Source organism: Bipolaris maydis (genome assembly GCF_028858645.1).
Source record: "Bipolaris maydis strain C4 unplaced genomic scaffold PSV08scaffold_8, whole genome shotgun sequence".
NCBI classification, from domain to species: Eukaryota; Fungi; Ascomycota; class Dothideomycetes; order Pleosporales; family Pleosporaceae; genus Bipolaris; species Bipolaris maydis.
The window spans coordinates 632,571-659,481 of record NW_027093864.1 but is presented as its reverse complement, the minus strand read 5'-3'; the positions used below and the strand labels follow the sequence as shown (position 1 = coordinate 659,481).

The 26,911-nt window shown below is 52.9% G+C and overlaps 9 protein-coding genes across 9 annotated transcripts; 4 read left to right on the top strand and 5 right to left on the bottom strand.

The window, feature by feature from the left end:
* Positions 1-330: 330 nt before the first annotated feature.
* Positions 331-1,375, bottom strand: PSV08DRAFT_303199 (uncharacterized protein). Its single transcript, XM_014223094.2, has 7 exons — positions 1,307-1,375; positions 1,234-1,251; positions 1,164-1,176; positions 1,027-1,109; positions 781-978; positions 637-722; positions 331-534 (listed from the first exon to the last, which is right to left on the bottom strand). The coding sequence occupies exons 1-7, from the start codon at positions 1,352-1,354 to the stop codon at positions 492-494; spliced, it is 489 nt and encodes a 162-aa protein (XP_014078569.1). The 5' UTR covers positions 1,355-1,375; the 3' UTR covers positions 331-491.
* A 656-nt stretch (positions 1,376-2,031) lies between these two features.
* PSV08DRAFT_391463 (CNH domain-containing protein) lies at positions 2,032-6,217 on the top strand (the record flags this gene model as incomplete). Its single annotated transcript, XM_066093517.1, has 3 exons — positions 2,032-4,873; positions 4,921-5,783; positions 5,837-6,217. The coding sequence occupies 3 exons, from the start codon at positions 2,032-2,034 to the stop codon at positions 5,948-5,950; spliced, it is 3,819 nt and encodes a 1,272-aa protein (XP_065948998.1). The 3' UTR covers positions 5,951-6,217.
* Positions 6,218-7,317: 1,100 nt separating this feature from the next.
* Positions 7,318-8,679, top strand: PSV08DRAFT_362743 (uncharacterized protein). Its single transcript, XM_066093035.1, has 4 exons — positions 7,318-7,511; positions 7,656-7,778; positions 7,938-8,115; positions 8,227-8,679. The coding sequence occupies exons 1-4, from the start codon at positions 7,422-7,424 to the stop codon at positions 8,604-8,606; spliced, it is 771 nt and encodes a 256-aa protein (XP_065948997.1). The 5' UTR covers positions 7,318-7,421; the 3' UTR covers positions 8,607-8,679.
* PSV08DRAFT_391460 (allophanate hydrolase subunit 2-domain-containing protein) lies at positions 8,655-12,614 on the bottom strand (the record flags this gene model as incomplete). The annotated part of the gene is made up of 4 exons (XM_014223091.2): positions 8,655-8,820; positions 8,886-11,263; positions 11,330-12,467; positions 12,567-12,614. 4 exons carry the CDS (start codon positions 12,612-12,614, stop codon positions 8,668-8,670), a joined length of 3,717 nt encoding a protein of 1,238 aa, XP_014078566.1. The 3' UTR covers positions 8,655-8,667.
* A 537-nt stretch (positions 12,615-13,151) lies between these two features.
* PSV08DRAFT_224403 (uncharacterized protein) lies at positions 13,152-14,198 on the top strand (the record flags this gene model as incomplete). Its single annotated transcript, XM_014223090.1, has 3 exons — positions 13,152-13,285; positions 13,404-13,823; positions 13,937-14,198. 3 exons carry the CDS (start codon positions 13,152-13,154, stop codon positions 14,148-14,150), a joined length of 768 nt encoding a protein of 255 aa, XP_014078565.1. The 3' UTR covers positions 14,151-14,198.
* Positions 14,199-15,459: 1,261 nt separating this feature from the next.
* PSV08DRAFT_402329 (kinase-like domain-containing protein) lies at positions 15,460-17,645 on the bottom strand (the record flags this gene model as incomplete). The annotated part of the gene is made up of 2 exons (XM_014223089.2): positions 15,460-16,055; positions 16,169-17,645. 2 exons carry the CDS (start codon positions 17,643-17,645, stop codon positions 15,484-15,486), a joined length of 2,049 nt encoding a protein of 682 aa, XP_014078564.1. The 3' UTR covers positions 15,460-15,483.
* Positions 17,646-18,337: 692 nt separating this feature from the next.
* On the bottom strand, positions 18,338-21,034 carry PSV08DRAFT_224397 (uncharacterized protein; the record flags this gene model as incomplete). The annotated part of the gene is made up of 4 exons (XM_066092190.1): positions 18,338-19,609; positions 19,764-19,923; positions 20,113-20,752; positions 20,800-21,034. 4 exons carry the CDS (start codon positions 21,032-21,034, stop codon positions 18,338-18,340), a joined length of 2,307 nt encoding a protein of 768 aa, XP_065948996.1.
* Positions 21,035-22,021: 987 nt separating this feature from the next.
* Positions 22,022-22,943, bottom strand: PSV08DRAFT_303164 (P-loop containing nucleoside triphosphate hydrolase protein). Its single transcript, XM_014223087.2, has 4 exons — positions 22,869-22,943; positions 22,683-22,802; positions 22,185-22,563; positions 22,022-22,130 (listed from the first exon to the last, which is right to left on the bottom strand). The coding sequence occupies exons 1-4, from the start codon at positions 22,886-22,888 to the stop codon at positions 22,047-22,049; spliced, it is 603 nt and encodes a 200-aa protein (XP_014078562.1). The 5' UTR covers positions 22,889-22,943; the 3' UTR covers positions 22,022-22,046.
* Positions 22,944-24,661: 1,718 nt separating this feature from the next.
* Positions 24,662-26,103, top strand: PSV08DRAFT_362738 (uncharacterized protein; the record flags this gene model as incomplete). Its single annotated transcript, XM_014223084.2, has 4 exons — positions 24,662-24,745; positions 24,800-25,041; positions 25,093-25,416; positions 25,512-26,103. 4 exons carry the CDS (start codon positions 24,662-24,664, stop codon positions 26,080-26,082), a joined length of 1,221 nt encoding a protein of 406 aa, XP_014078559.1. The 3' UTR covers positions 26,083-26,103.
* Between the last annotated feature and the right edge of the window lie 808 nt (positions 26,104-26,911).

Sequence of the window (26,911 nt, the reverse complement as noted above, 5' to 3'; positions counted from 1 at the left end):
AGAGAGAGAGGGAGTATGCTCTGCCAACACCAGCCGCTGTGGGGTAGCAGTAGGCGGCATCCGGGCCTAGCTGGCAGCTGATGTCTTGCGGCTTACAGTAAGCCGCCCTGAATCATCCGACATGCATGTGCATGAACCACGGTACGCTGCAAACAACGGCTCGTCGCATTCACACTAAACTCGACAAACGCCGCCCCCGACGCGCTTCTCGGCGTGCTTGCCGGCCTTCAAATTGATGATACCGCTACTTCACATGCAGGGCTCTGCCCGCCCCAACTGCCGCCATGCACAAATGCCTATATATATAACTCTGATCCAACAGCTGTCTTTCTTGCCCAGGCCGCCTCAATCGCTTCAAAAGTGCCACTGTGGCCTGCGCCTTCTCTTGACCTGCGCCAGTTCCCCACCCCAAACGCCAGTGTGTTGCAGGCTCAATCGAGTATTTCTACACCATGTAGTCGTACAATACAGATAATCCTTTCCTTGTCCGCTCAGCCGCTTGCCCGCGTGTTGAGAATGAGGGCAACAATCAGTCTAGGTCGAGTCAGCACATGAGCAGTCGTCGTGCAGTCTGCATAGCGCCGTCCTTGTCGCGCGCGCGGACCACGTTGGCGTGTTCTGCCTTGGGAGACGTACCCGTAAAGACCCAAGACTTCTGCGAAAATGAGAATGAGCACCATGCCGACAAAGATTCGCGATTGGCTCATAAAGGAGCGCACGCCCTGCTGCAGTTAGCCTTTCTCTCTCTCTTTTCCGCCTTCTCTGAACGACTCGACATACAGCGTCGCCCACAATCCCGATAGCGTATCCTGCAGCCAGACCCGACAGACCAACTGACAATCCAGCAGCCATGTGCATGAATCCAGCGTACAGCGAGTACGTGTTGTTGGGCGGGGGCTTGATGTCGCTGGCGATGAGGACGGATATGACGAGTGAGTAGACGGCCAAGATACCCGACATGACAATGGGGATGAGCGACTGGCTAGGTTAGATGGAGCTGTGTATGCGCAGTGCAGGGCCGCGCACCTTCATGATCAGGTCTGGCCTGTATGTTCCGATACCAGCAATGCCGATGCCAGCTTTGGCGGTGCCATAGGCAGCTCCGGCGCCTGCTTCCATTAGCTCCTGTGCAGCTTGGCTACGCGTCGTGGGGGGTGGCATACATCCAAAGATCATCTGGGCAGGGTTGGCACATTAGTTGGCCCGCTGCAAGGGGCACGAGGAGCTACTCACTGCAAACGCGATTCCGCTCTGCGTGCCTGTTAGCTATGAAGTCATGATACGGGGCGCGGCCGGGGACACTCACCATGCCAAAGAAAGGCGCGAAGCTCGGGGCGAGCTCGTTGGAAGACATGGTGCCTGTGATGCTCGCGACAGAGGGGGATGGATGGAGGGTTGTGTGGGCGTGGGTCGTGGTGGTGGAGGCGTCGTCGGAGACAGCTGGGATGCGGCCAGGCGGTTGGTGAGGCGGGCTCTGGATGCCAAGCGTATGTCGGTCCAACACCTGCACCACCGCCATTCTCCCCAACGTCGCGAGCTGCGAGGAAAGCCGGCCAGCGCCCCCCTCCCCCCTCAGCCAACGCTACCCCATAGTCGACCTGCACCCCCCATCCTGCCCGCGCCACACCCACTCGCCAGCTGCCGCCGTCTTCATCCTGACCACGGGCTCCTCGCACCCGCTGCCTCCCCCTCCCCCCTCGCTGGGCGGCTTGTTCCCTCAACTGCCGGAGCGGTGGCCCTGTTGACCCTTCTCTGCAACACCCCGCCGCCCTGCCCACGCCCACACCCGCCCTCTGAGCCCGCACGCCCTCGTTCAGGTGGAAAACAACAGGCGTGACTCGCCGCCCTGCCCGCCAGTCGCCTCGACTCGTGCGCCCTCGTCGTGCCGGCTCTGCTGCCCCGGCCACGCCGCCGAATCCCTTGTATCAAAAAGCCCTCGCCCACGCCCACCGCCCGCCCACGTCCACCGCCTCGCCCCAGCAGCACTGCGAATGCTCGCGACAGCCTAGATCCCCTGTGGACTGAAGAGACATGGCCGACTACGGCAACCAGCAGCGGCCGGACTATGCGCGCGGCCAGAACCATGGCCAGCCCTCGGGCGCAAGGGAAACCGCCTTCACAAACATCTTCGGCGCCAGCCCGTCCATGGCCGGTCGCTCCCAGACCATGACGTCGCAGTCGCACAGGAACATCCCCGACCGCGCTGCCACAATGTCCAGCCAGACGGCCGACATGATGCAGCGCGCCCCGCCAATTCGTCAGCCCGTCAACGGCTACGATCGTCGTCCTCACCCACAGTACGATCAGCGCACGGGACCAAGTCTCGGAGAGCAGCGCCCCATAGATCCGCCGAATGCTTACAATCGCCCTATGCCAAACGGCTACGGTCAGCACCCGCGATATCCTGACGGGCAACAGCAGCAGCAGCAGCAGCAGCAGCGCCAGCCGCAGCCTCAGTACCTGCCGCAGCCCCTTCGCCCTGAACGCCAGCCATACGGCCAGCCCCAGCGCTTCGACTCCCGCATCTCTCCTCCTGGCCAGCCCCCTTACAACAAGCCTATTCCCAATCGCTTCCCTGGCGGTCCAGGCCCTGCAATGAATTCGGACCCTTACCGTTCACAGTCGCTTGCCTTGAACCCGCGGCCACAGTTCAACCCTGGTGGGCCATCTCATCCGTCCCCCGCAAACACGTTCCGTCAGCAGCCCTACATGAACCACATGGCCAGGACCACAGCACAAGGACGCGTGGTGCCAGAGCGGCCCGATGAGCGGACAATGTCCATGACCTCGTACACAAGGGATCCCGAGCATACGCAGACAATGAGCGGCAGAATTATACCAAGTCGAAGGCGAGAATCTGGTGAATCTGAAATGTCAAGTGGACCGCACGGCCACCCCCAACACCCAACCATGGGACTGCCGCTCAATCCTCGAAGCGTGAGCCAAGGAAGCATGCCGAATCAATCGCGCTCAATGTCCATGGCATCCACAATTGTGCCTCCTTCAGAGCGTACCAGCACCATGACGTCCATTAGCTCTCGTCCAGACTCGTCCCAAACACTCGGAAGTAACTCCAGCAACAACAGGACCTCCAACCAGTCCATGACTTCTCTTGTTCCCGCGCAACAAGTGCCTGCTGCTCAGCGACGGGCACCTTTGGTCTACCCTGCCCTGCTATCTCGCGTTGCCGATACCTTCCAAGATCGAGTGGTTCTTTCTGAAAAGGAAAAGGATGGCCTTGTGTACAAGAGTGCTTTTACGGGTGCAGATGCAGTTGATCTCATCTCTTTCATTATCAAAACTACCGACCGTAATCTAGCGCTCCTGTTGGGCCGGTCCCTTGACGCGCAAAAGTTCTTCCACGATGTTACGTACGCGCACCGCTTGCGAGATTCGACAAACGAGATATACCAGTTCCGTGAGACCATGGTGGAGGACAAGTCTGAAATCAACGGAGTCTTCACTCTGTTGACCGAGTGCTACTCTCCAACATGTACACGTGACCGTCTGTGCTACTCAATTGCATGCCCACGCCGTCTGGAGCAGCAAGCCCGTCTCAACATGCGCATCCAACCCGGTCTGAAGCGCGAGGAGTCCAGAGCAAGTTTGCACGAGGAAAAAGACCAAGAAGAGCAGAAGCTGTGGATCAACACCGTACCAAAAGAGATTTCGGATAGTGTATCGGAGAAGGAGCAGAAGCGACAAGAGGTTATTTCCGAGCTCATGTACACTGAGCGCGATTTCGTCAAGGATCTCGAGTACCTTAGAGACTTCTGGATGAAGCCCTTGCGTAACCCCGCAACATCACCAATTCCCGAGCACCGCCGCGAAAAGTTTGTCCGTACCGTCTTTTCCAATTGTCAAGAGGTCTACATGGTCAATTCCCGCATGGCTGAGCAACTTACTAGACGCCAGCAAAAGGAGGCCGTTGTCCGAAACATTGGAGACATCTTCCTGGAATTTGTACCTCATTTTGCGCCATTCATCAAGTACGGTGCTAACCAGCTCTTCGGTAAGTACGAGTTTGAGCATGAAAAGCGCACCAACACAGCTTTTGCCAAGTTCGTCGACGAAGTCGAGAGGATGAAGGAATCAAGAAAGCTGGAGCTTAACGGTTACCTTACTAAGCCAACCACGAGGCTGGCCAGATATCCGCTGCTTTTAGAGAACATTGCCAAGTACACCGCGGACGATAACCCGGACAAAGAAGATATTCCCAAGGTGATTAGCATCATCAAAGACACGCTGTCAAAGGTCAATATCGAGTCCGGCAAGGCAGAAAACCACTTCAACCTCATGCAGCTCAACAAGGATCTCAAGTTCAGGCCTGGTGAGTTTGTCGATTTAAAGTTGACGGACGAGAATCGACAGTTGGTATTCAAGGGCACGTTGAAGAAGACGCCGACCGAGGCCACTGGCGATATTACATGCTACCTCTTTGACCATGCTGTTCTGTTGGTACGTGCGAAGACTGTGAACAAGCGTGAGGAGCAAAAGGTCTACAAGAAGCCAATACCTCTGGAACTTTTGGTCATTACGCAAATGGAGGAAGTCAACCCTAAGCTGGGTATCGCAAAGAGGCCTTCAGCAAACTTGATTGCTGGCAAGGCCATTGCTGCGGCAACCCCAAAGAACAACGACCCGAAGCAGCAAGGCTATCCCATTACTTTTAAACATCTTGGAAAGGGTGGATATGAATTGACTCTCTTTGCGAGCACGCCAATTTCCCAGCAAAAATGGATGGAGCACATTGATTCACAGCAGCGAAGTCTGAGGGAACGCAGCAACATCTTCACCAAGACTATTGTCCACGAGGGTCCCTTCTCTCTTAACTCTCCTACTACTATCAGGGTTACCTGCGCTGTTCCTCTGGGTCAGTACATTTCAATTTTGATCAAGTCAAATGCTAACACGATGCAGATGGTGGTCGCAAACTGGCCCTTGGAACGGACAATGGTGTATTTGTTGTGGAGCGCAAGCCAAAGGATGCCTCGATTCGTCCTCGTCGTGTACTGGACTGCAAGGGTGTTACCCAGATCGAAGTTCTCGAGCAACATGCCATTGTGCTGGTCTTGGCCGACAAAACTCTATACTCCTACTCGACCGATGCCCTGGAGCCCGACGAGTCGCAGGCCATGGCCAAGCGTCCCCGAAAGATTTGCCATGCCAACTTCTTCAAGGCTGGCATTTGCCTGGGCCAACAACTGGTCGCTGCGGTCAAGACGTCGGCGCTGTCGACTACAATCAAGGTATACGAACCCAAGGAGCAGATGGGCAACAAGAACAAGAAGTCTGGTTTCGCAAAGATGATGCTATCCACAGGTGGCGCCGATCAACTCAAGCCCTACAAAGAATTTTACATTCCTACCGAGTCGACGTCCATTCATTTCTTGCGTTCCAAGCTCTGCGTTGGTTGCGCACGTGGCTTTGAAGTCGTCAGTCTGGAAACACTCGAAACACAGTCACTCCTTGACCAGGCCGACACATCCCTCGACTTTGTTGTGCGGAAGGAGAACATCAAGCCAATTCACATTGAGCGCATGGCAAGCGAGTTCTTGTTGTGCTACACGGACTACTCATTCTTTGTCAACCGTAACGGTTGGCGAGCACGACCAGACTGGAAGATCACCTGGGAGGGTACACCGCAAGCCTTTGCCATCTTCAACCCATACATCCTTGCTTTCGAGCCTAGCTTTATTGAGATTCGACATATGGAGAGTGGTGGCCTTGTGCATATCATCACTGGGAAGAACATTAGGTGGCTACATACATCAACAAGAGAGGTACGTTATTTCGATGCATGGATGACTGCGGAAATGAAAACTAACAAATCCAGATCCTATACTCATACGAGGATGAATTCGGCACCGATGTCATTGCCAGCCTGGACTTTTGGCAAACCGGAAACGCAAAGCAGTCTCTTGAGGTCCCACGCTCCGAAAAGATCTAGACGCAGCGATATAATCAGTGAAATAAATTCGGCGTCAAGTCTCTGTTCTCGAACACACGAGTACCTAATGAAGCAGCGGCAGACGTTTACGCAGTTCATCTGCGCTGTAACCGGCGCCACTGCACTCAATCGAGGCTACTCCGCAGTCTCGAGCCTAAAACCCAGAGAGAGAAAGAGAAAAAAGAGAAATCGAGCCAGGCAATGCATAACACTGTTGCCTCGGTCGAGCCGCGGATTGGTGATGGCAATGGCAATGGAAAGGGGGGGTCTGGGAGGGGGCGGAGGAGGTTCACTTCATTCATACTACTCTTCCTTTACAACACTTTTGTCCCTTTTTTTTTCTTATCGAAGGAAAGAGAGAGAGAGACGAAGAAAGAGACAAAGAGACCATTTGTATCATATTAGACTAAGGGGGGATTGTGCTTGAAGTTTTTTTTCGCTCTTTTCTTTGGGGGACAAAGACAATCCATTGCCGGTTTGTGGAAGTAAGGGAAGTCGGGAAGGAAGGGTAGGAGGGGATTTTTTTTAAAAGAAAAAAGGATAGTTGAGGATCGAACGCAGCTTTAATTTGAAGTAAGCGATTCAGCGAAATCATCTGTTTCTTCTTTTTTGTTGTTGTTGTTGTTGTTCACTGTCTTTGGATTGTTTTTTTTGTTGTTGTGGTGGTTCGTTTTCTTGGAGGTGTAGTAAGTTAAAGGCGGGGTTGGAGCAAGGATCGGGTGAGGAAGACTTATCATTGGCTCCCGAGATTTTTTTTTCTTCCATATCGCCAACAGTGATGTGGATTGGCAACGGCTTGTTTTTTTCTTCTATGTTCTTGTTTCAATATCGGCCCGATACCCAACTGATTTTTATTTCGGGTTTAAAACATCACAAAGCGGGGGGAAGCAAGAAGGGGGTTGTGTCTTGGCGGGAGGGGGGGGAGGGGTGGAAGGGTTCACAAAACGAGTAGAAGTATTTTACAAGCAAATTCGATGGTCTGGTTTTTTACTTGCTTCAAATCAAATCGTTGAGTGTTTCTAGTTTTCGAGGGAAATCATCACTACATTGGAGTGTTCTTTTTGAGGGAGGGAAACAAAGTGTGAAAGCCGCAATTACCGCAATAGTAGTGTAGTGCCCTTCAGCTACGTGTTTCCACAAAGCTGGTCAACTCACCAACCCGTTTTGTCTCTACACACGCCCACCCACCCCCCATGTCGCCCGCGAATCCCAGCCCCCTCCCCCGTCCACTTGACATTCTTCTGAGTTAGACAAAAAAAAACCCGCCCTAGGTTTCAGACAGCGGACGTGGCTTTTGCCACGCTAGTATGCGGGGTAATTGCCGTTTTCCCTCAAAGTCCACCGTGTCTGGAGTTTGTTGCTGTGTCAAAGCTTTCCCATATTACTCGGTATTGTGATAGGTATATACCTCGATTTTTTGTGTCCACGCGGAAGAGATTAAATAAAGAGAAAGGGGAAGATTTAGGGAACTATGGGTCCTCCGGGTATCATGTGGGCGTCGTCACGGATCACGCATCCGGAGAGGCTTTCGGTGGATAAGTATTCGGACTGGTATGAGAATGTATGATTTCTTTTTTGTTCTTCCTACACACACACTTTCTCGGGGTTTTTCTTTTCTCTGATTGTTGCGAGTTTGGATTGGGTGAAGGAAAGGATGGGTAAACAGACTGGAGTTGAGAAGCTAACGCTGGGGCGTGCTGTCTAGAAACATATCAAAGATGTCCTCGTATTACCTGGTGCTGTGGCTGCAGTCAAGTACCAAGCTGTGGAGCGGCCGGTAAAGGATGGAGGTGAAGAGAGGACGTATAGTGGGGATATGCCTTGGTTGGTGAGTTCATTTCATTCTTTTCCGAATTGACCTTTTGGTGATTCCGTTTACTGTGTTACACACGAAAATATGACAAGCAGCCATGCGAAATGTTCCTCATACAAAACATGACATGAAAATCCTTTTAATCTTTAGGGATTTGGTGTTAAGTAATCATAGGTCGTATACGAACTCCCAGATATGGTTGGCTTTCGCGAATCGGACGGCTTCAAGAACATGTCTCAACGCAATCCGCCGACCCAAGCGGAGATTGACACTATCTACATGAACACCCAGTTTGCTATTCGATTCTATGAGGAAGTGCAGCGTTTTGAGGGAGAGAAGGCCAAGGAGAATGGTACGTCTTTTCTCAATCTTACCTGATCTCACGCGAGAAAAAAAAACAGAAAAATAGCAGCATTTGTGGAAACACAAGAAGAAAGAACCACAATTCTAAGTGTATGTTTAGGCCCCGCGAAATTCATCATTTCAGGCGCTCTTGAGCCGCCTTCTGACATTGCTTCCACCACCGACTTCGACAAATGGTACCGCGAAGAGCATATCCCCCTGCTCTCCCGCATGCCAGGCTTCATCCGTTCGCGGCGCTACGAGGTCAAGACCGCGTACACGATCAAACAGCTTCAGCCCTCGGATGACATGCAGATCGTGCCAAAGTACTACGCGCTGCATGAATTTGGGGGTGAGGCGCTGCCATGGAAGCAGATTGAGGAGAGCGTGGGTACGGAGTGGGCAAAGAAGGTAATGGGGAGTGTGCAGAAGGCGGAGGTGGGATGGTACAAGGTTAAGAGGGTTTATCCTGAGAGTGAGTGGGGGAGTGTAGGAAACTAAGTATGATCACCTGCCAATCACAATAAGAAATAAAGAGCTCGATAAACTGCATGTACATGTCTCACTCCTTTCTCAACAACGCCAAATGCCCGCCCGCACTTACTGTATCACCCGGCTTCACGAGTACCTTTTCGACCTTGATCTTCCCCGCTTTAGCCACAGACTCGGGTGTCTTAACTGCGATTTCCAATTTCATCGCTTCGAGAATGACAATCTAGTGTTCTCATTAGCACAGCGTTCACATATCCAAACAAGACAGAAGAATGGACTATAACTTACCACCGTCGCCTCCCCAACCAAGTCCCCCTCCTTAACCTCCACCTTCCACACATTAGCATCAACCGGCGCCTCCACACCCACAATATCGGGGTTATCCAGCAGCTTCTCCACCGTCCCCTCATCAACCCCACTTTCTGCCTTTTCCCTTCTCCACCTCTCCAAACTCTCCTGCTCCGCCTTGTTCATCTCCTCCTGCGCCTCCGCCTGCCTCTCCCTAATCACCCTAACCTCCTCCCTCGTCGTCTCCAACACCTTATTATGCCCCGCCATATCAAATCTGACCTCTTCATACTCCCACTCGTACTTTCCCGCGCGAAACCGTCCTAGTAGCTCATCCAGCTCCTGCTCGCTAACTTGGTAGAAAGTGAGAATGTCAAAGTCGCGGAAGATCCAGGGCTTGCCGTCGAACCCGGGCTTGTAGGAGTAGTAGTCCCAGCAGGGGACTGTGCGTCCAGTCATTTGGTAGCCGCCGGGTGAGTCGACGGGGTAGATGGACATGCAGCTTCCGGCCCAGCCGACGGTGCCTTCGGGGGTGAAGACGCGGCTGGGGTTCATCTTGGGTGCGGAGATGCGGTGGCGGGGGTCGACGGGTAGGGAAACGGTGTTGCCGCAAAAGAAGCCGACGACGACGGCCATGAATTGGCCTGTGAGGTAGAGCTGCTTGAGTTGCTGGGGGGTTAGAGCGTTGTTTTTTGCTACAAAGGCGAGGTTATCGGGGAGGTAAGGGGCGTGTGGGCGTTGGTTGGTCATGTAGCGCTGTGTTGCTTCGTCTTGGAGTTTGGATTCGAATGAGATGGGGAGTTTGAAAACGCGAGTGGGGACTTTTGTGCTTCGAAGGTCGCCGAGTTGGGACTCGATGGATTGGAGGTGGGCGATTAGATCTGCTCGAGGGATTTTGGAGCCGTCGTAGAAAAGAAGAAGGGAAGTGCAGCATCCGACTGTGTTGAAGAGATTGGATCTGATGCTCTCTGGAGTCGACTCAGACCGGATGGCGTTTTCCAAAGCTGTGACACGACATCGGTGGTTGAGATCAAAATTCTCGTTTCCGTACTCGACCAAAATGTGGTCATCTCCTCCTTGACGATATCTGACTTGAGGAGTGCTGGCGTCCTCTGGCTTTTCCCATATCACAGCTTTTCCAATGTCACCCATATGGAAGTCGCAATGCGCGCCTTGAAGCTTATCGATGCCCTGGAACGTGCCTCCGTTCTTGATAGCGTTTTCAACAGAAGCCAGGAAGTCATCGTTCCACTTTCGCTTCTTCAACGCATCTTCAAGCCCAACTCGAACATACCGAATAGTATTTCCTGCCTTGAGCTGTCCCAATTTCCACCAGTCTGCTCTGATGATTGTCGTGCTACTCGTGAAGCCACCAAAGTTTGGACAATCGACCGGGAAAATACATGGGTCGTCTCCTGTCCAGTTCAAAGTACCGAGCGGATATCCGTATTCAATCAAATTACTCGGATGGGCACCACCCTGGCCACCATCTTTACGCGCCCATTTTGGCACTGGGCCTACCAGACGAATACCGCTTCGAGAAGCGTTGTGGGAAACCTTCCACTCGGTACTGTAGATTTGCTCAATGAATTTCGGATCGAAATAGCCTTCGTCATGTGGACCAACCATGGCCCTAATCTCCCATTTCGACTTGTACACTGGCCGGAGATGCTCAGGAAGTGATATACTTCTAAATGCCTCTGGGATTTTGTCTGCTATTTGCAGTAAGTCACCCGGTGCAAGTGCGCGTCCCTGATATCCCCCGATAGCAACAAGCGGCGACGTAGATTTCGAGCCGAAGTAATCTGCCACTGACGGAAACCCGCCGTAGATTGCTAGATAAGAGCGGCATCCACCGCCAGTTGTCTTTCCAATCTTGAGTTTCTGTCCAACCTCAATCTTCACGCTTGTCCACATGGGAAATTCGTTGTCGTCCAGGGTCGCTTCCATTGGTGCACCACACAGAGCTACAATGGCCGGACCTACGAATCGCAGCTCGGGTCCCGTCAAAGTGAGTTCTAGGGCTTCTTTTGTCCGAGGATTTCCTACGAGCATGTTTGCGATTTGGAAGGCTATTGGATCCATTGGTCCGGAATGAGGTACGCCTTTGCCGACTGTTGGTCTCGCCGGAAGGTCTTGGATAAGAGTGTATGCACCCGCTGATATCACGTCAATGGCATGAGGTGTGTAGGTGAATTCCTTAAGGAAACTAGTCATTGTGTTGCCGTTTTTGAACCGGGCATCTTCCAGGATACAGGCTAGGAATTCGAGGTTGGTTGGTGGTCCGCTTATAAGGGATTGCGTCAGGAGATCTTTCATCGAAGCTATTGCGTCGTCCCGGGAGGAAGAATGAACCATTGCCTTGGCTATGAGGGGGTCTGTGAATCGTCAGTTTATGATTCAGTCTGAATCTAGAACGCGTGGTATCACATATGCGAACATACCATAATTCGGCGTAATCCTCACGCCTGTAAACACCCACGTATCAATGCGCCCACCAGGGACATCCTTCCACTGAACCTTCTGCAGCAAGCCAGGCGAAGGAGCATAATCTCTAAGCGGATTCTCAGCATATATTCTCGCCTCAATAGCCGTTCCAGAAGGGCCCACAGGCTGCATATCTTTCAATGTCTTGCCATCCAACCCATGTCTCCCAGCAAGCTGTGCATCCGCCTGCTTAAGCATGAGCTCGACCAAGTCAACGTTGTAGCATAGCTCCGTAATGCCATGTTCGACCTGCAATCTCGTGTTCATTTCCAGGAAGAAAAAGTCACCAGACTTGTCATCAACCAAATACTCAATCGTGCCCGCAGACCCATACTTGATAGACTCCGCAAGCCGCACAGCAGCATCACCCAGCTTCTTGCGCAACTCGGGCTGTCTCTCGACAAAAGGACTCGGACACTCTTCAATAACCTTTTGGTGACGGCGCTGGATGGAGCATTCTCGCTCCCCAAAATGTATCGCTTGACCCTGACCGTTGCCAAAGACCTGGACTTCGATATGATGGCTGGCCGGGTAAAAGGCCTCGATAAAGACACCAGGATTCTTAAACAGCGTTTTTCCTCTTGATTGAACCATGCGAAATCCATCCCGCACCTCCTCGACCTTGTTGCACGTGATAAGTCCCATACCGCCACCTCCCCCCGTTGCCTTGAGCATAACGGGAAACCCAATACGCTCAGCTTCCTTCGCAGCCTCTTCTTCATTTTCAACCAGCCCCTTCGTGCCAGGTACAATGGGTACGTTCGCCGCCTCTGCAAGTTCCCTCGCAGTATGCTTGACGCCAAACGCTTCAATCGCCTCAGGCGATGGTCCCACCCACGCAATCCCCGCCTCGCCAACAAGTCGCGCGAAATCCGCATTTTCTGATAGAAATCCGTAGCCTGGGATGATGGCATCTGCACCCTTGTCTTTTGCTATTTTCAACACTGCATCTGCGTCTGTATACGCTGTTGCATTGCTGCCTGGAAGTAGTACTGCTTCATCTGCATCCCGCACATGCTGTGACGCAGCGTCGGCCTCGGAGTAGATGGCGATAGTCTTGATATTGAGCTTCTTCGCAGTCTTACAGATGCGGACCTATATCACAAAATCACGTCAAGTCAGTTTATCTTTTTATCAATAAAACCCAGAATCCTTGCGCCGGTTGTAAATGCTGTTACTCTCCATGATACATACCACGATCTCACCACGATTCGCAATAAGCAACGTCTTCAGTTTCTCCATCTTATACAAAAACCATTAAATAATTACTCAAAACTTTACAAATGTTGCATCATGTTATCCTTCGCGAGGATGGGGACCATTTTATCGACATCGCATTGTTGGAGCCCCATTCACCATCTGCACCGTACCTATCTCCAAGAAACCCCGCCTTCCCCTTCCGCCTACCTCCGTGTCTGCGGGAGACCCTCAACCCCCTCCCGTAGTTGGAGACAACCCCTTTTGCAGTTGGCGCGCGGTACACGCCGCACATGGCTGCATTGGGTATTGTCGAGGAGACACGGGATGCCTACGTCAGCGGGGCACGTACAACAGAGAAGCGGGGTCGATAACAAAGTTTGGAGACAATGACGCTGCGGGTGTGACGGGTGAGTGGAGTAAGAGTGGAGACACTTGTAGGGTGATAGTGTTAAGATAGTTATCGAGAATGTTTAATTTATATTACTTTACTTGACTGTGTGTACTACCTATCATACGTTTTGTTGTACATACCTCGAACCTTTTTTTTACCCAAGAAACTAGGCTAAGTATCACGCAACAATGCCAGCGATCAAGCACCCCGTTAAACTCAACGTCGATCTAGGCGAAGGATACGGAAATTTCAAATGCGGACCAGATGAGGAATTGATCCCACTAATTGACCATGCAAACGTAGCATGCGGCTTTCACGCCGGGTGAGTCCCTTTTCTAAGATCCCACCCTTCATCTCCCAATCTCTATCTCCACAAAGCCATCAACAACCACCTCGGAAAATTTAGACTCTACATCCAATTAACACAACTGCAACACAAGTGACCCCCTAATAATGCACCGCACAATCCTCCTCTGCAAATCCCACAACATCGCCGTAGGCGCGCACCCAGGCCTCCCCGACATCCAAGGCTTCGGGCGCCGCGAAATCTCCATGACGCCCGAAGAACTTACCGCGCTAACGCGGTACCAAGTCGGGGCTTTACAAGCCTTTCTGGACGCTGAAGGTATGCCGCTGAACCATGTGAAGCCGCACGGCGTGCTCTACGGCATGATGTATCGCGACGAGACGGTGTGCCGGGCCGTGTACGCAGGGGTTCCCAAGGGAACCACGGTGTTTGGGCTGGCAGGCACGGCGCACGAGCGGGTGGCAAGGGAGATGGGGTTGGGGTTTGTGGCCGAGTTGTATGGGGATGTCAAGTATAACAAGGATATGACGTTGGTTATTGATCGGAAGAAGAAGTATGTTTCCCCTCTTTTTTTCCCTTCTCCTTCCCCTTCCCCGGGTTTTCAGGTTAGGATGGGTCGGGTGGTTATCTTAATACGTCAGTAAACTTGCTGACTGGTGGCGATAGACCATGGCATCCGGATGAGACGAGGAGGCATGTAAGGAGTCAGGTGGAGAATGCGACTGTGACGGCGGTGACGGGTGAGGAGGTGCAATTGCCTGTGGGCGATTACGAGGTTTCGCTTTGCTGCCATTCAGATTCGCCTGGTGCGGTGGAGATTGTTAAGGCGGCGAGAGAGATTGTGGATGAGTTTAATAGCAAGCACTTTCCCAAGTCGTAGCATGGACGAGATTTGCGAGAGAAAGAGGGTGCAATTGAATAGGGGTGGTGTTGGGTGATATGGCCTAGCTGGAGGTAACTGTTCAAGCATAGAACAATACCATTTCTCAAACTTTAGTCTGTGGTGGGCCTCATGACATAGACAAATCAAGGACAATTGTCTGTGATGAAACCATACAAGTCTACACTTGGAGACTACTCTCAAAAATCAACATGAAAATTCTTCATTCGTCAGACATTCATTCATCAAGGCAGTCTACACAGAACGTCAGGCACAAAAAAACAAGTGAAAACAACCCACACACCCATCAAGACATCATGGTAATCACACCCCTACATCACACCCACCCACAAAAGTCACCACACCCATTCTGTCAGCGAAGAAAACCCTCGCAAATATTGATTTTTCTAATCCTATCCAAAGCTAATTCCCTAGCAGCACCCCCTCACCCTCTGAACCCCCCTTACACAAAAGAAGAAAAACTCGAGTAAGTAAAGCAGCGAATCACAAAAAGATTTTCAAAAAAACCCCCCCAAGTCCCCTAGAATCGTCAAACACACACAAACTCGATGCAGTCAAGTTTTGTTCCTTTTTTTTTAACAAAATTTTCAGCCTTATCGTTTCTCTCTTTTTTATATGTTCTAATAATAATAATGACAATAATCACAACACACACACGCCCCTTAGTCGGCGAATCAACATGAAAAGATAAGAAAGGGTTCTTTGAAAAAGAAATTCGATTGGAAGATAATAGATGTTTGACAAAGCCGGTTTGTAGGAAAAGAAAAAACAAAGACCCCCGGCTATGGAGGAGAGAGAAAAAAAAAGATAAAAGCGTAAGCGAAACGTTGATAGAAGAAAAGAAGAGAAGAAAAAAAAAACAAGAAGAAGAATGGTATGGGGATATCGACGAAAGAGGAGTAAAAAAAGAATGAAGCGAACGTGAGAAAGATAGGGTTGTCGCGCAGAAAAAAAGAAAGGAGAAAGAAGAAATAAAGGGCTGAGAGTATGTGTGGGGGAGGGAGGGAAAGTGTGATGGGGGAAAAACAGCCATGGGAGCACAGTTTGTGTGCAGCAGTTCCTGATTTACCAAATACTCCCCTCCCCTCTCTGGTAAACACTCACAAAGTGCACACACACAGTCTATGACTCTCCCCGTCATTTCAGCCAAAACATCCTCCACCACCACACGCATCTCTGTGGAAATGGGCCTTTCCCCCTCCCCCCCCCTTCAAAAAGATTTCACCTATAAAGCCCAGAGCGAGTTTTTGGTTCAGCAAGAAAAAAAAAATAGAGAAAGGAAAAAAAATACTAAAAAAAGCTTTCATAACGATCACCTCTCAGGTATCTCGGTAGAAATTTCTTCTGTAACCTCATCTTCGGGCCGTGTCTTCAAGTCACCCTCGACCCTCATGCCCTGCTGCACCCACTCCGTCTTCTCGATATCCTCCAGACTCTTACGGCCACGTGAGACCTTTTTGAGGAGACCCTCGACGCATTCGCGTGCGCCGGCCCACTCCTTGCCTTTGTCGGCGTCCCACTCGCCGTCCTCGTCGCCAAACTTGACCCACGACCAGTCGCATCGGGCAATGCGGTGGGCGGCTCTGCTACGCGAGGCGGCTTTGCCTGGCGGGGGGTCAAACGGCAGGCGGCCCTCCATCAAAGCATACAAGACGACGCCAAGCGCCCAGGCATCAGTGGAGCGGCCGTCGTAGGGCTGGCCGAGCAAAATCTCTGGGGCTGCATAATCTTCACTTCCGCATCGAGTGGTTAGGAGAGGAGATTCAGGTGGCGCAGGAATGCGTCGAGAGAGACCGAGATCTGTGAGTGTTGCTATGGCATGCGGATGGGCCTGGGGGTTCTTGAGAAGAGGCACGGCAGACACAGGAATGTTGAGCAGGATATCTGGACGGCATTAGTATCAGACAGCACCAATAGGAACGTACCATTTCAAAGGCAGACGAGCAGAACGTGAGAGTGAGAGTGAGAGAAAGTGAGAGAGAGAGTGGAAGCAGTACTTTCTAGTTTGATATCGCGGTGCACAATGAGTTGGCAATGCAGATAACGCACGGCGCTGACCATTTCAGCAAATATGCGTTGGACAACGCCGAGGGTCAGCTTGTCGCGATGGTCACTGGCTACATCAAAGAGATCACCACCGGGACAGTATGAGAGGACAATCAGGGCTTGGGCGTCATCGTGATCGAAAGCTTGCAGATGGACAAGCGACGGGTGTGAAACGGATCGAAGCATCTCAACTTCTCTCTTGAGGCTCAGTTCTACGCGTTCCTCGTCGGCACCACCAGCCGGACCATGCTCGACGACCTTGATGGCGGCCAGCTTCCGTGGGTCTAGAACGCTTTCGTCGAGAGGGTCCTTGGCTGCTGTCTTTTCGCAAGTGGCTAAATAGACCTTGCTAAATGTACCTTGGCCTAGTTGGCGGACAGGACGCCATAATTTCTTTGTTCTTTGGGGGCCGCTTCGCACAACCAAGTACTGCTTCTTATCCTCGTCGGTAACGTCTTCTTCCTCGGTGTCGGTAACACTGCGGTTGCTGGCGTTGCTTGCGGGGGGAGTAGGAAGCCCGGCTGGGACTTTTGCGGGGACCAAACCCCGTTGTGTGGCCAGATATGTCTCACGGTTCATACGGTGTTGGGCGGCGGCGCCGTCTGGTTCTACTGCGGTGTTGCCGATTGTGACATGACGAGGGCGGGCGTTGTGCATTGAGTCGGGCGTGTACTCGCTCACGCTCCTGTTGCGTTCGCGTGCGGCCTCGTTCTTTTGGTGAGAGTTTGCAGCGGCGGCCTCAATGGCGGCGGCCTTGAGGCCCGAGTAACCCTTCTTCTTGAGCGAGGGCGAGGGCGACAGCGTGCCCTTGGCAAACATGACTACCGAGTCATCGCGAGAAGCGCCCGAGAAGCCCCGGGAACGAGGTCGGTGTTCGGCTCTCTGCCATGGGCCAGGCGAGTCGCCCATCACCAGTGGGGAGGGGAGCGGGGTGATGTCGCCCAGCGCGTTGAGTGCGGGCGAGGATATTGCTGAGCCAGGCGACAGTGAGCCCAAGCTCGCAGTCGACCAGGCCGTCCTTAGGTAGCCGTCCTGGATGGCAATCGGCGCCGTGGCCGACTGACGCAGCGCGTCGCTCCCGTTGGCGTCCAGATTGGCGGGATCGAGCGAAGCCGCCCGCGATGAAGTTGACTTTGAGATGGCAAGGTCCGTGTCTAGTTTGAGCGCTGTTGAGGGAGCGCGAACGTGGTATCTGGGCAGCGAGGGATCCGTGGTGCCGGGTTCAAACGAGAGGTCCGAGGGCGTGAGGGTCGAGGCAGCATTGGGGTGTGCGGCAGAGAGCAGCGAGGCAGTGGTGGGCGTTGCAAGGGTGCTGTGCTCCTGGTTGGGCGTGTCAGCAGCAACAGCAGCAGCAGCAGCAGCGGCCCTTTGGTCGGCGCAAGAAGGCGAAGGCGCGGGGCCAGGAGAGGCTGACGCTGGGCCCTCCATGGTGTTGTATTGCGGCGGCGGCGGGACACAAAGGAGTGGCTCGTCCATTAGTCGTCGGTCTACGGTCTGCGGGTAATGCTAAACATGGACGTGCGCCTCGTGTGGCATCCCTAGCGCATTCCCTCCCAGTGTCGGCCCCCATGGCTTGCATCCAGCCCTGCCCATCCCATTGCAGAGGCTGCCACACTAGGGCACAACCGGCCGGCAATCTTGATAACCTTCGAACAGGCAATAATCTCGCCCATTGTACCGCCGATCGGCACGCAATGGCTGGCTGGCTGACTGACTGTGTGTGTGTGTGTGTGTGTGTGTGTGTGTGTGTGTGTGTGCGCGGCTCATGTCTCCCTTGTCACCATAGTCACGAGAGCCGCACCCTCTCCCTTTTCTCACCATGCATAGACGTCGCCTGTCGCGCCATGGCACAGAACCTCGTTGCCACTGCTATTTCTTCTATTCGTCAACCTACTTGCTTGGCTCCCCCCTAATGCCCTTTAAGTACATACCTCATGTCATCCAGGGGATCCTTTGCTTCATTAACTATAATACAAAAGACTAGCTCGGAACCTTACATCTCGCCCGAACCCAACCTCGATAATGCAATCTTCCTTCTTCGAAAGCCTGAGCGCCTTCTGGTTTCTTTTCTTCCATCTGTCATGACCAATCAGGACGGGCATTTAGTCCCCTTATTGACTTCACTTCGCCTGTCCGTGGTTGTTAAACGGGTACTGCTGGTCAGATGAGGAAGGAGAGTAACCAAAAGGAGAGTAGCTGCTGCCAGAGTATCCCGCGTTGAAATGACCTCCACTGGCAAAGTGGTAAGGGTTCGTTGGGTATGAAGGGCGATCTTCTTTGCTATTGCGCCCAAGATAACCGGCACGCGCAGCCCATTGGCCACCCTGGTATCCAACACGACCGTCGTTTGCAATATCCGGAGGTGCCATCATGCCGCGGTTATCGACCACATTGCCCACGTCAGAGACAGGACCATAATTTCCAGCAAAGCCTTGAGGCTGGGAGTAACTCTTGTTCGGAGTACTGTTCTGTCCGCTGACAATACAGGGCTGACCCGCCCTCTCCTCTGACGACTTTTGCATGGCCTGCAACATCTGCTTCAGCTCCTTGATTTCTGATTCCATGCTCGCCATCTTCTTGCCTTGATCCGCGAGAGTATCGGGAATGCCCTCATTGATGTTGTTCTTGAGCAGATCGAGGGTAGCGTAGACGTTGTCGTGGTTAGTTGTGATACTGTCGAAGCGACTCATGTATTCGTGTATACGAATGACATTTTCTTCAAGCTTGTTCAATTGGGACTTGAAGTCATCATAGCGCTTGTTGGTCAATGCAACTAATTCATCGTGCTTCTCCTTAGACGTGTTCTTGTGCTGCTTGCTAAACATTTCGAGGAGATCCCAGGTTGTCTTGCCCACCACGTCCAGATGCTCATTCGTCATGAAGAAGTGGTCGTCAATACTCTTGGGCGAGCGATGTGGTGGAAAGGGCCCAAAGTTAGCATTGGGCGGCGCCAACGGCCGTGCTGTGGGGACTAGCACTGGTGCTTTGTGCAGTGGGCTAGGAACGGCACTGAGACAATGAGGTCGGAAGTCGCCATGTGACTCGCTTCCACTAGGACTGACGGTATCCAGCATGTCAGTGAGCCGTGAAGACGATTGATCTGGGTGAAGATGACCGCCATGGTCATTGTTATGTGACGTAGGGTCGCAACGATCGCTGATGCGAAGCTCTTGCATGACGCGCGTCGTGATTCCAGTGTCAGGTTGCATGCCCTCCGCTCTAGCACACTGTTGGTTCTGGTAAAGTTCTTGTGCAGTTGGTGAGTTTGGATCAATATCCCTTGGGTCACCCTGGAAGACCATTCTGATGGAGCCGCTGGTGGAGACCTTGCGTAGGTGCGGTTGTGATTTCAACTCAGAAGGGAGTGAGTATACGAAGCGGCTAGCGTCGGTCTGAGGGGTATTGTCAGTGTTTGTCCATGAAACAATGTGTTCATTCAATGAGAAGCGGGGCAGTCAAGGTGAAGGTGAGGGTACGTGCGAGTCCGCGAGGGAACGGTGCTTCATCTTTGGTGAATACAAATTGCAGTAATGATGGTAGACTCACATTTTTGGATGGTGTCTCGCCCTCCAGGAACCCGTGGGCAGGAATGTCTTTGGGAGAGTAGAAGCGAGGCTTGAGTGGGCTGCAACTGTTCTGCTTGCAAATGCTGCTCTGGTGGTTCTCACTACTGTGGCTTGTACGAGGAAGGAGCGGTGCCTCCTGACTAGTGCCTTGCAGCGGAGCACTGCACTTGCCTTCAGATTTAGTCCGTGAATCAGTCCGCTCAGGGTAAGGCCATGTCAATGCCTCGCCCACTATCAACTTGGTATAATCCTCTGCGTCGTAAGGCCGGAATTTTGTTGGACTACAAGCACTGTTCTTAGGCAAGGCGTCCAAGAATGGCGATGGTGACAAGTCGAAGTTTGGAAAGTGCAACTGCACGCTTTTTTCACCTTTTTTGTCGTAGCTTTGACGAAGGTCTTGAGCGGGAGCTATCCTACGAAGCGGACTTGCAGGCCTCTGGTTTGGAGGAGTGTCCTTGGCAGGTGGTGTCGGTGGGATTATCGAGTTTGGCGACGCACCAAGCGCAGACCTTGGAGAATTGTTCTCAGCATCAGATGATTGCATCTTGAAGCCATATCTATCAGGCGACCCATGGCCGGTCGTGGGGCTGCGTAGTGATGGACCATAGCGGTGGCGATGAGCGTAGCTATCAGGGTTGGTGACCTTTGCAGGCAGTGACTTTACGGTTTCCGAGCGAGAGGGCTTTGCAGGTCTTGGTTGAATAGGCACTGCCGGCTTGATTGGGCGGACTCGGACAACACGGGGCTGTCGTGCTGCTGTGCCCAACACTTGGGCTGCTTTGGACGGCATCGGCGGCGGGGCTGTGGAGCTAGATGACTTGGAGAACGGGTTGCGGAGGTTTTGGAAAAGTTTCTTTTTGGGACTCTTGGTTGCCTCGTCTTGATCTCCTTCTGTCTCTGTTTTGGTAGTCCGACACTGTGATCGTAGATCTTCTGTCCTGACATAAACCTCGTCCTCATTCAATTCACCTTTTGCCTTTTAGTTTGCACCTCTTGAATAGGATATATTGACTCACCAGTAGTCGGGGTAGGTGGTATCTGTCCGGTCATCTTAAAGAAGTTTCTTTCCGACCGCGACTCAATCTCACCTCGAGCTGTCTTCTGGTCAAGGGCTTCAAGCTGGGCTTGAGCAGCCGTGGCACTCTGCTGACTGCGGCCTGACTGCTTTGAGCGTGACGTTGAGCCACGGCGGCTTCCTGATGTAGAGCCGCGGTCTGATTTGATGGGAGACGACACACGTGCCTGCTCCATGAGGTTGTTGAGTGTAGCCATGGCGTTGCGGCTCCTACCGGGAGCTGAGTGTTGAGTTCGTGCCCCAGCCAGGTCCACAGGTGTGGTCATTGAGGTAGCGTCAGCCGAGTACTGCTCCTGTCGAACAGAGTGTGATCTATTACGAGCATGTCGCTGAGTTTTCTGTTGGTTCACAGGTCTAGCATCTGGCCGAGGTTGACTGAGTTGCTGCGGGAGGGGAGGTAGGTAGGGAGGAAGAGGTGGAGGGCGTTCCTCCTCTTCACTGAAGCGAAAAGGCATATCTGGCAGCCTTCTGGTGAAAGACTCAGTTTTGTGTGTGAGCCTACAGCGGATAATTGTGAAGTGGGAGAGTGAAGACCCCCCCCCCTACGGTATCGACTCGGGCGAAGTGAAAAGCTCTGTTATCTGTCACTGCTTACACTGGTTAGTGCTTCGAGACTTTCAAATTAAAGTCGTGCACGTCCAGAGGTTCTTCGACTGCGGGTGTGTGGAGAGTAAGGTTGTTGCTGAACGGAGACGTCTTTGCTGTATACAAAGTGCTGCCACAGGCAACAGTGGCGATAACAAACACACGCCTCACTCACCTCGACTTTGAAGACAAACGAGACATGTAAAGTCTAGAAATGACGTATTGGAAAAAGTGAAAGAAGAGCAAAATTCAGCTACCACTGGTGCCAACTGAAGCACCAGAGGCACTGCAGTAGAACCCAGCTGTCTGCAAGCAAAATGGCCTCGAATTGGGAACATGAACGCAACTGTAGATGGAAACTGGAATGTGATGTTCGAATTGACTGTCGTCCGAGCACTGTGCAGCGCCCGTATGCCAGCCAGATCAATATGTAGAGTGCAGAATGAAAACGAGCCTGGTAATGGCAGAAGAAAAAGATCGCTACCCACAAATGGCGCCTGTATTCGAAGAGGTATCCAAAAGATTCATCGCCTAATCAAGAAAGATCTGCAATCCAACGCTCCCTAGCATGCGGTTGAGCTCAACTGTCGCCTCCACCCATGTTCAAAGTATGCAGCACTTCTTCCCCTTCTTTCTTTCTCCGCCTTCTTTCTTTGTCGCCGGTGGCTCGAGTGCTGCTACGATTGCCTGTATCTGGGATTAGCATCATGGGGAAGTGGGCAACCTGTCATGTCCACCTACCTCATCAAAGACATCCTTGAGCTTGAACTGAGTTAGCGCCGAGCACTCGACGTATTTGACAGCACCAAGCTCGCGCGCCATTCGCTCGCCGTCCTCCTTCTTCACAGGAGCCATTCTCTGCTTGGACAGCTTGTCTTTTACTGACGCATCCTCCCGCAGATCTACCTGTGTGCCTACAATGAGACACGGCACGCCGGGGCAGTGGTGGTGCACCTCGGGAAACCATTTCTCGCGGACGTTCTCGAAAGAAGCGGGTGAGGTGACGGAGAAACAGACGAGGAAGACGTCTGTCTGGGGGTAAGACAAGGGTCGGAGACGGTCATAATCCTCCTGTCCGGCAGTATCGAAAAGACCCAGCGTATAGGGCTCGTCTCCAATCCTTCAACGCAGTCAGCAGCTGCTCCACCAATAACAAGCGGCCCAAAGCCCTGGTCCGCCAGGAGCATGCATTGCTTTTCCAGATGTACGAGCGGGGGGAAAAAGCAAAGGAGGGCTCACATGACGGTCACGGCGTAGTTGTCGAAGACGGTAGGAACATATTCTGAGGGGAACTTGTTCGTGGTGTAGCTGATGAGAAGACATGTCTTTCCGACCGCACCGTCGCCGACGACGACGCACCTGCAGGTACATGGTGTTAGTGACGAGGACCAGGGACGAGGGTGGGAGGCGGAGGGCTGGACATACTTGATTGTCGCGACAACCATGGTGGAGGGAGAGAGGGCAGACGACAGCTACAAAGGCGTGGGAGGTGGTGATGATGCAAGGACCGGTTCCGAGGGCAGCAATGTCGTGTTTGACAGTGGCGTAGAAACGGTGACGGAAAGTCGGGGTCGGCCGCTGGGGACTAAGTAGGCGGTAATGCGGAGATGGAGCTACGGGCTGGAGCTAGAGCCGCAAGGTGTTATGCAAACGAGGGGTCGAAAATGAGTGGAGAGCGTCTGAGCAGGCCGGCTGGTCAGTCTCACAGTATGCGACGACGAGGGCGAAGACAGCAGACTCGGGCAGGCCTACCTGGGACTCGTCGTGCAGACGGGCGGCAGCGGCGTGAGATTCGGCGGGAGGGGGAGAGAGAGAGGAGGGTGAAACTCGAAACGTTAGACTGCGCTGAGGTCGGAGGAGCAAGGCAAGGCGGTGGGTGGGTAGAGGGCTTGCGGGCGGAGGGCGGTGGGCGGTGGGCGGTGGGCGGAGGATGTGGCGGGCAGGTGAGGCAGTGCCAATGACGAGGCACACGACCGGAGAGAGACAGCACAGGCGCAGCAGCCAGCGGCGGGGAGGCGAAGATGACAGGAGGGAAGGGAAGACGTTGAAGGCCTGGGATGGGGCTCGAGTGAGGTTGCGAGATGCGCCTACGGTAGCGGAGGGCCCTTGGGCAGGCCAGCGGGCAGAGGCCAATCAGTGAAAGTCGGTCTAGCACTGTTATCAGAAGCTTGCATTCGGCTCCCGCCCGTAGCTCGGGACCGGCGCAGATTGCATGTACGGGAAGTGTGTATGTATGTACTTACATAGGATCCAAATCCGTACATAGACCTGTGCTTGTGTACACGCTGCAGGCCCGGCGTCTGCACAATTCCTCCTTGTGCTGTATGTAGACCGTGGACGGTGGACCGTTTTGCTGGCCAGACCCCAACCGCACGAGATTAACCAGCATAGCACACACACTCACTCAACGCGCGGCCCCTATAGCCCACAGCGCTGCAGTGCACCACAGCGCAGCACACTGCAGCAGCTGCCGCCGGGGATTAGCATTGGCCTGATAGACGCAGCACAACTCGCTCATGTATGCGGTCGACATGCTCTCGTGGCATTCACAGTGTGTGCACCCCTGACACGCCCGTCGGGCGCCCCAGATTTGACGCCATCCGTGCACCTCCAACAACGTGGCTGATCGCCTTGCCTGTCCATGTCCACGCAGTGGCTGCTTTGCCTTGCTTTACCTACCTGCTTGCTGTGCTGTGCCGTGCTATACTGTACTGTACTGTACTGTACTGTACCGTGCCGGCATGTAATGTGCCGTGCCGTGCTCTACTCTGCTCTGCTCTCCCCAGTCTGCTCCCCTCGCCTCCACCACCCCCAACTTCACCTGCTCTCGGCCCAATCCCGCAACATGACCTCCCTGCCGCCCTGCCGCCCTGCCATGCATGTGCTCGCCCAGCAAGGACATGTCTCGACTCCCTCCATGGATGATGCCATGTGCTGCGTGCTGCAGCTGGGTCCCGTAGCCGACGCTTCACTCGATTAAACTGCCTAGGCCTGTCCAACGCTGCAGGGCAACTCTAGCCCCAGTCGATCCCGCCAATCAACGGCTAGCGTCATCATGGAGGAACTCTCGGCCCGTAACGCTTGGGCCCCAGAGTCCCCATCTTGTTGCGCCTCACATGTGCAGTGTGAACAGGAGCAGAAGAGCAGAACAGCCAAATAGCACAACCCCAGCATCCACCCTCGATCCACCCTGCCTTGGCTCTGGAAGCTGCTCTGTCATGGACCAGCTCGAAGATGAGCTGGATCTGCGCTACCACAAGGGCCTCGATCCCGACGTCTACTATCGTTGTCCAACCCTTGAAGTAATCGACTCTCCTTCACCCTCCCCCGATTCAGCTAAGGTATTCTCTGTCTAGTCCCTCGCAGGAGCGCTACGCAACGAAGTAGACAAAAATGCTTCCAGCTTCATTCCCACTCATGTCGTCACCGAGTTTGTCTTTGCACCTGCTTCGACCATCACAATACCCGTGACCCAGCAACCCAATCTTGATATTCTGATAGAACCAGCCGACCATCTCCAAACCATTGCCGTTGAGCATGCACTATGCAAGGACATCCATGGCAAACAACGCCTTCAGGTGCAGCGGGCGATTGCGAGGTACCTGCCTTTCTGCGTGTGCGCTGCAACACATTGACTTATTCACTACAGAGCCATCATGGCAACTGTTCAGGAAACAGATAGCTTTGCCTACTCTGAGCGCTCAGCTCTCAACAAAGATGGCGGTGATGGCGTGAGGTTCAGGTATGTCTGCTTAGACAGCATGCAGAACAGATATCGCAAAAGCAACAAGAAGAAAGACATGTCACATGACTCTGATGGAAGTGATGTTGAGCCTGGAAAAAACAGCAATGGCGCATTGCCAACCTATGACTGCGGCGGAGCAGTACATATCAAATTCTCCCTTAAGCGAGAAGCGATAAACGTTGTATACAAGCATAACCCTATACACACCGCACGCCCAGCCAGCGACAGGTGAGTTGCCGACATGAACCTGCTGAACAAATACCTTTGCGCTCCCCTTACACACGTAGCCTCCCGGCTGGTTCCCGTAACTGACTTTGCTGTAGCCCACTTGCGCCAGCCGTGGGTCATAACGTCGCGCCTCCAGCTGGAAGCGCACATGAAAAGCCGCCACGAAAAAAAAGACGTGGTAAAGAAGCCGAGGCTGGTGTAGAAAACGAACACCGAAATACTGAGCCTGGAATATCAACTTCTCCAATATACCCAAGACCATCGGCAAAGAAGCGCAAAAAGGAAGGTGCTGTCGTGTTGACTAAGCCTACCTCCCCCAAGCAAAGCAAAAAGGCGAAATCGCTCACGGCACCTGTCAGACCTCGAAAGAACATTGCTGTCAACGAAGAATCAAGGCCACCATTGCCAGTTCCGGACAAGGCGTGCATTCGCTGTCATGAAAAGAAGATCAAGTGCGACAAGGCGCAGCCTGCTTGCGATCAATGTCGAAGAGGTCTCTGGACATGTCAGTACGGCGTCTTGGCTCCGAAGAAGCAGCGAACAAAGAATGGGTGTCTTCCCTGCAAGGAGCGAAGACGCAAGTGCACAGAAGAAAACCCATCATGTGCATATTGTCTGCGTACAGACAGCCACTGTGAGTACGCAGCTTACTCATCCGTTCGCTGAAAGTTATCGACACCATTGTTACTCGCCCACATGTGAAGTAAAAGACCCTGGTTACTCCAGGTCCGATGCCAAGTCCGCCGTTATGGAGACGTAGAGCGGGGAACATACATACCCATCAGCCACTTATTCCACTGTGCATTGCCAATTTCGCGCCAAAGTCCACTTCCTAAACCTACACGGATTTTCATTCTCCCTCCTGACCGGAGAATCAGATGATGCAGTCTGTCGTGTCATGTGGAGCTTGTAGCACAACTTGTTTACCTTACAAACCATCGGGATTGACTACAAAAAGAGGTCGCATGAGCGTGCGCCAAGGCATACCCGAGGGGCACTTGAGCACTTAAGTAAACGGTCCCTAACATTCCACAACACGTGAATGTCGAACGGTATGCTGGTTTCTACACCGAGAAGCTCTGCTAAAATATTAGTCGCAAACCACGACGTTCTCCACACTACAAAACTGCGCGCGGATTGAAGAAGCCGCCACCTGATCAATTTAGTCCAGTTCATTGCTCATCACAGGATCTAACCGCTTATTCCCCGCAACGTTCTCGATCCTTGACTACACGGCAATTGCATCCGTAGTGACTTCTCCACTTGTTATGCAACATGCCATTTTCCTATTCGCTGTATCCCCTGTTCGCCGGCTGTTAATCCTAGGAACAACGGCCCGCCACCATATATCCCTTCTACCGCCTCATCAAACATACCGATAATCACTTTACACCACACGTCATTTAATCGCTCCCTTCTTGGTATGGGAAAAGTACAAGGCTACTACGGTTCTTGCCACAATATGCCAAGTGATGGATTTGGCAAGATGCCCTTG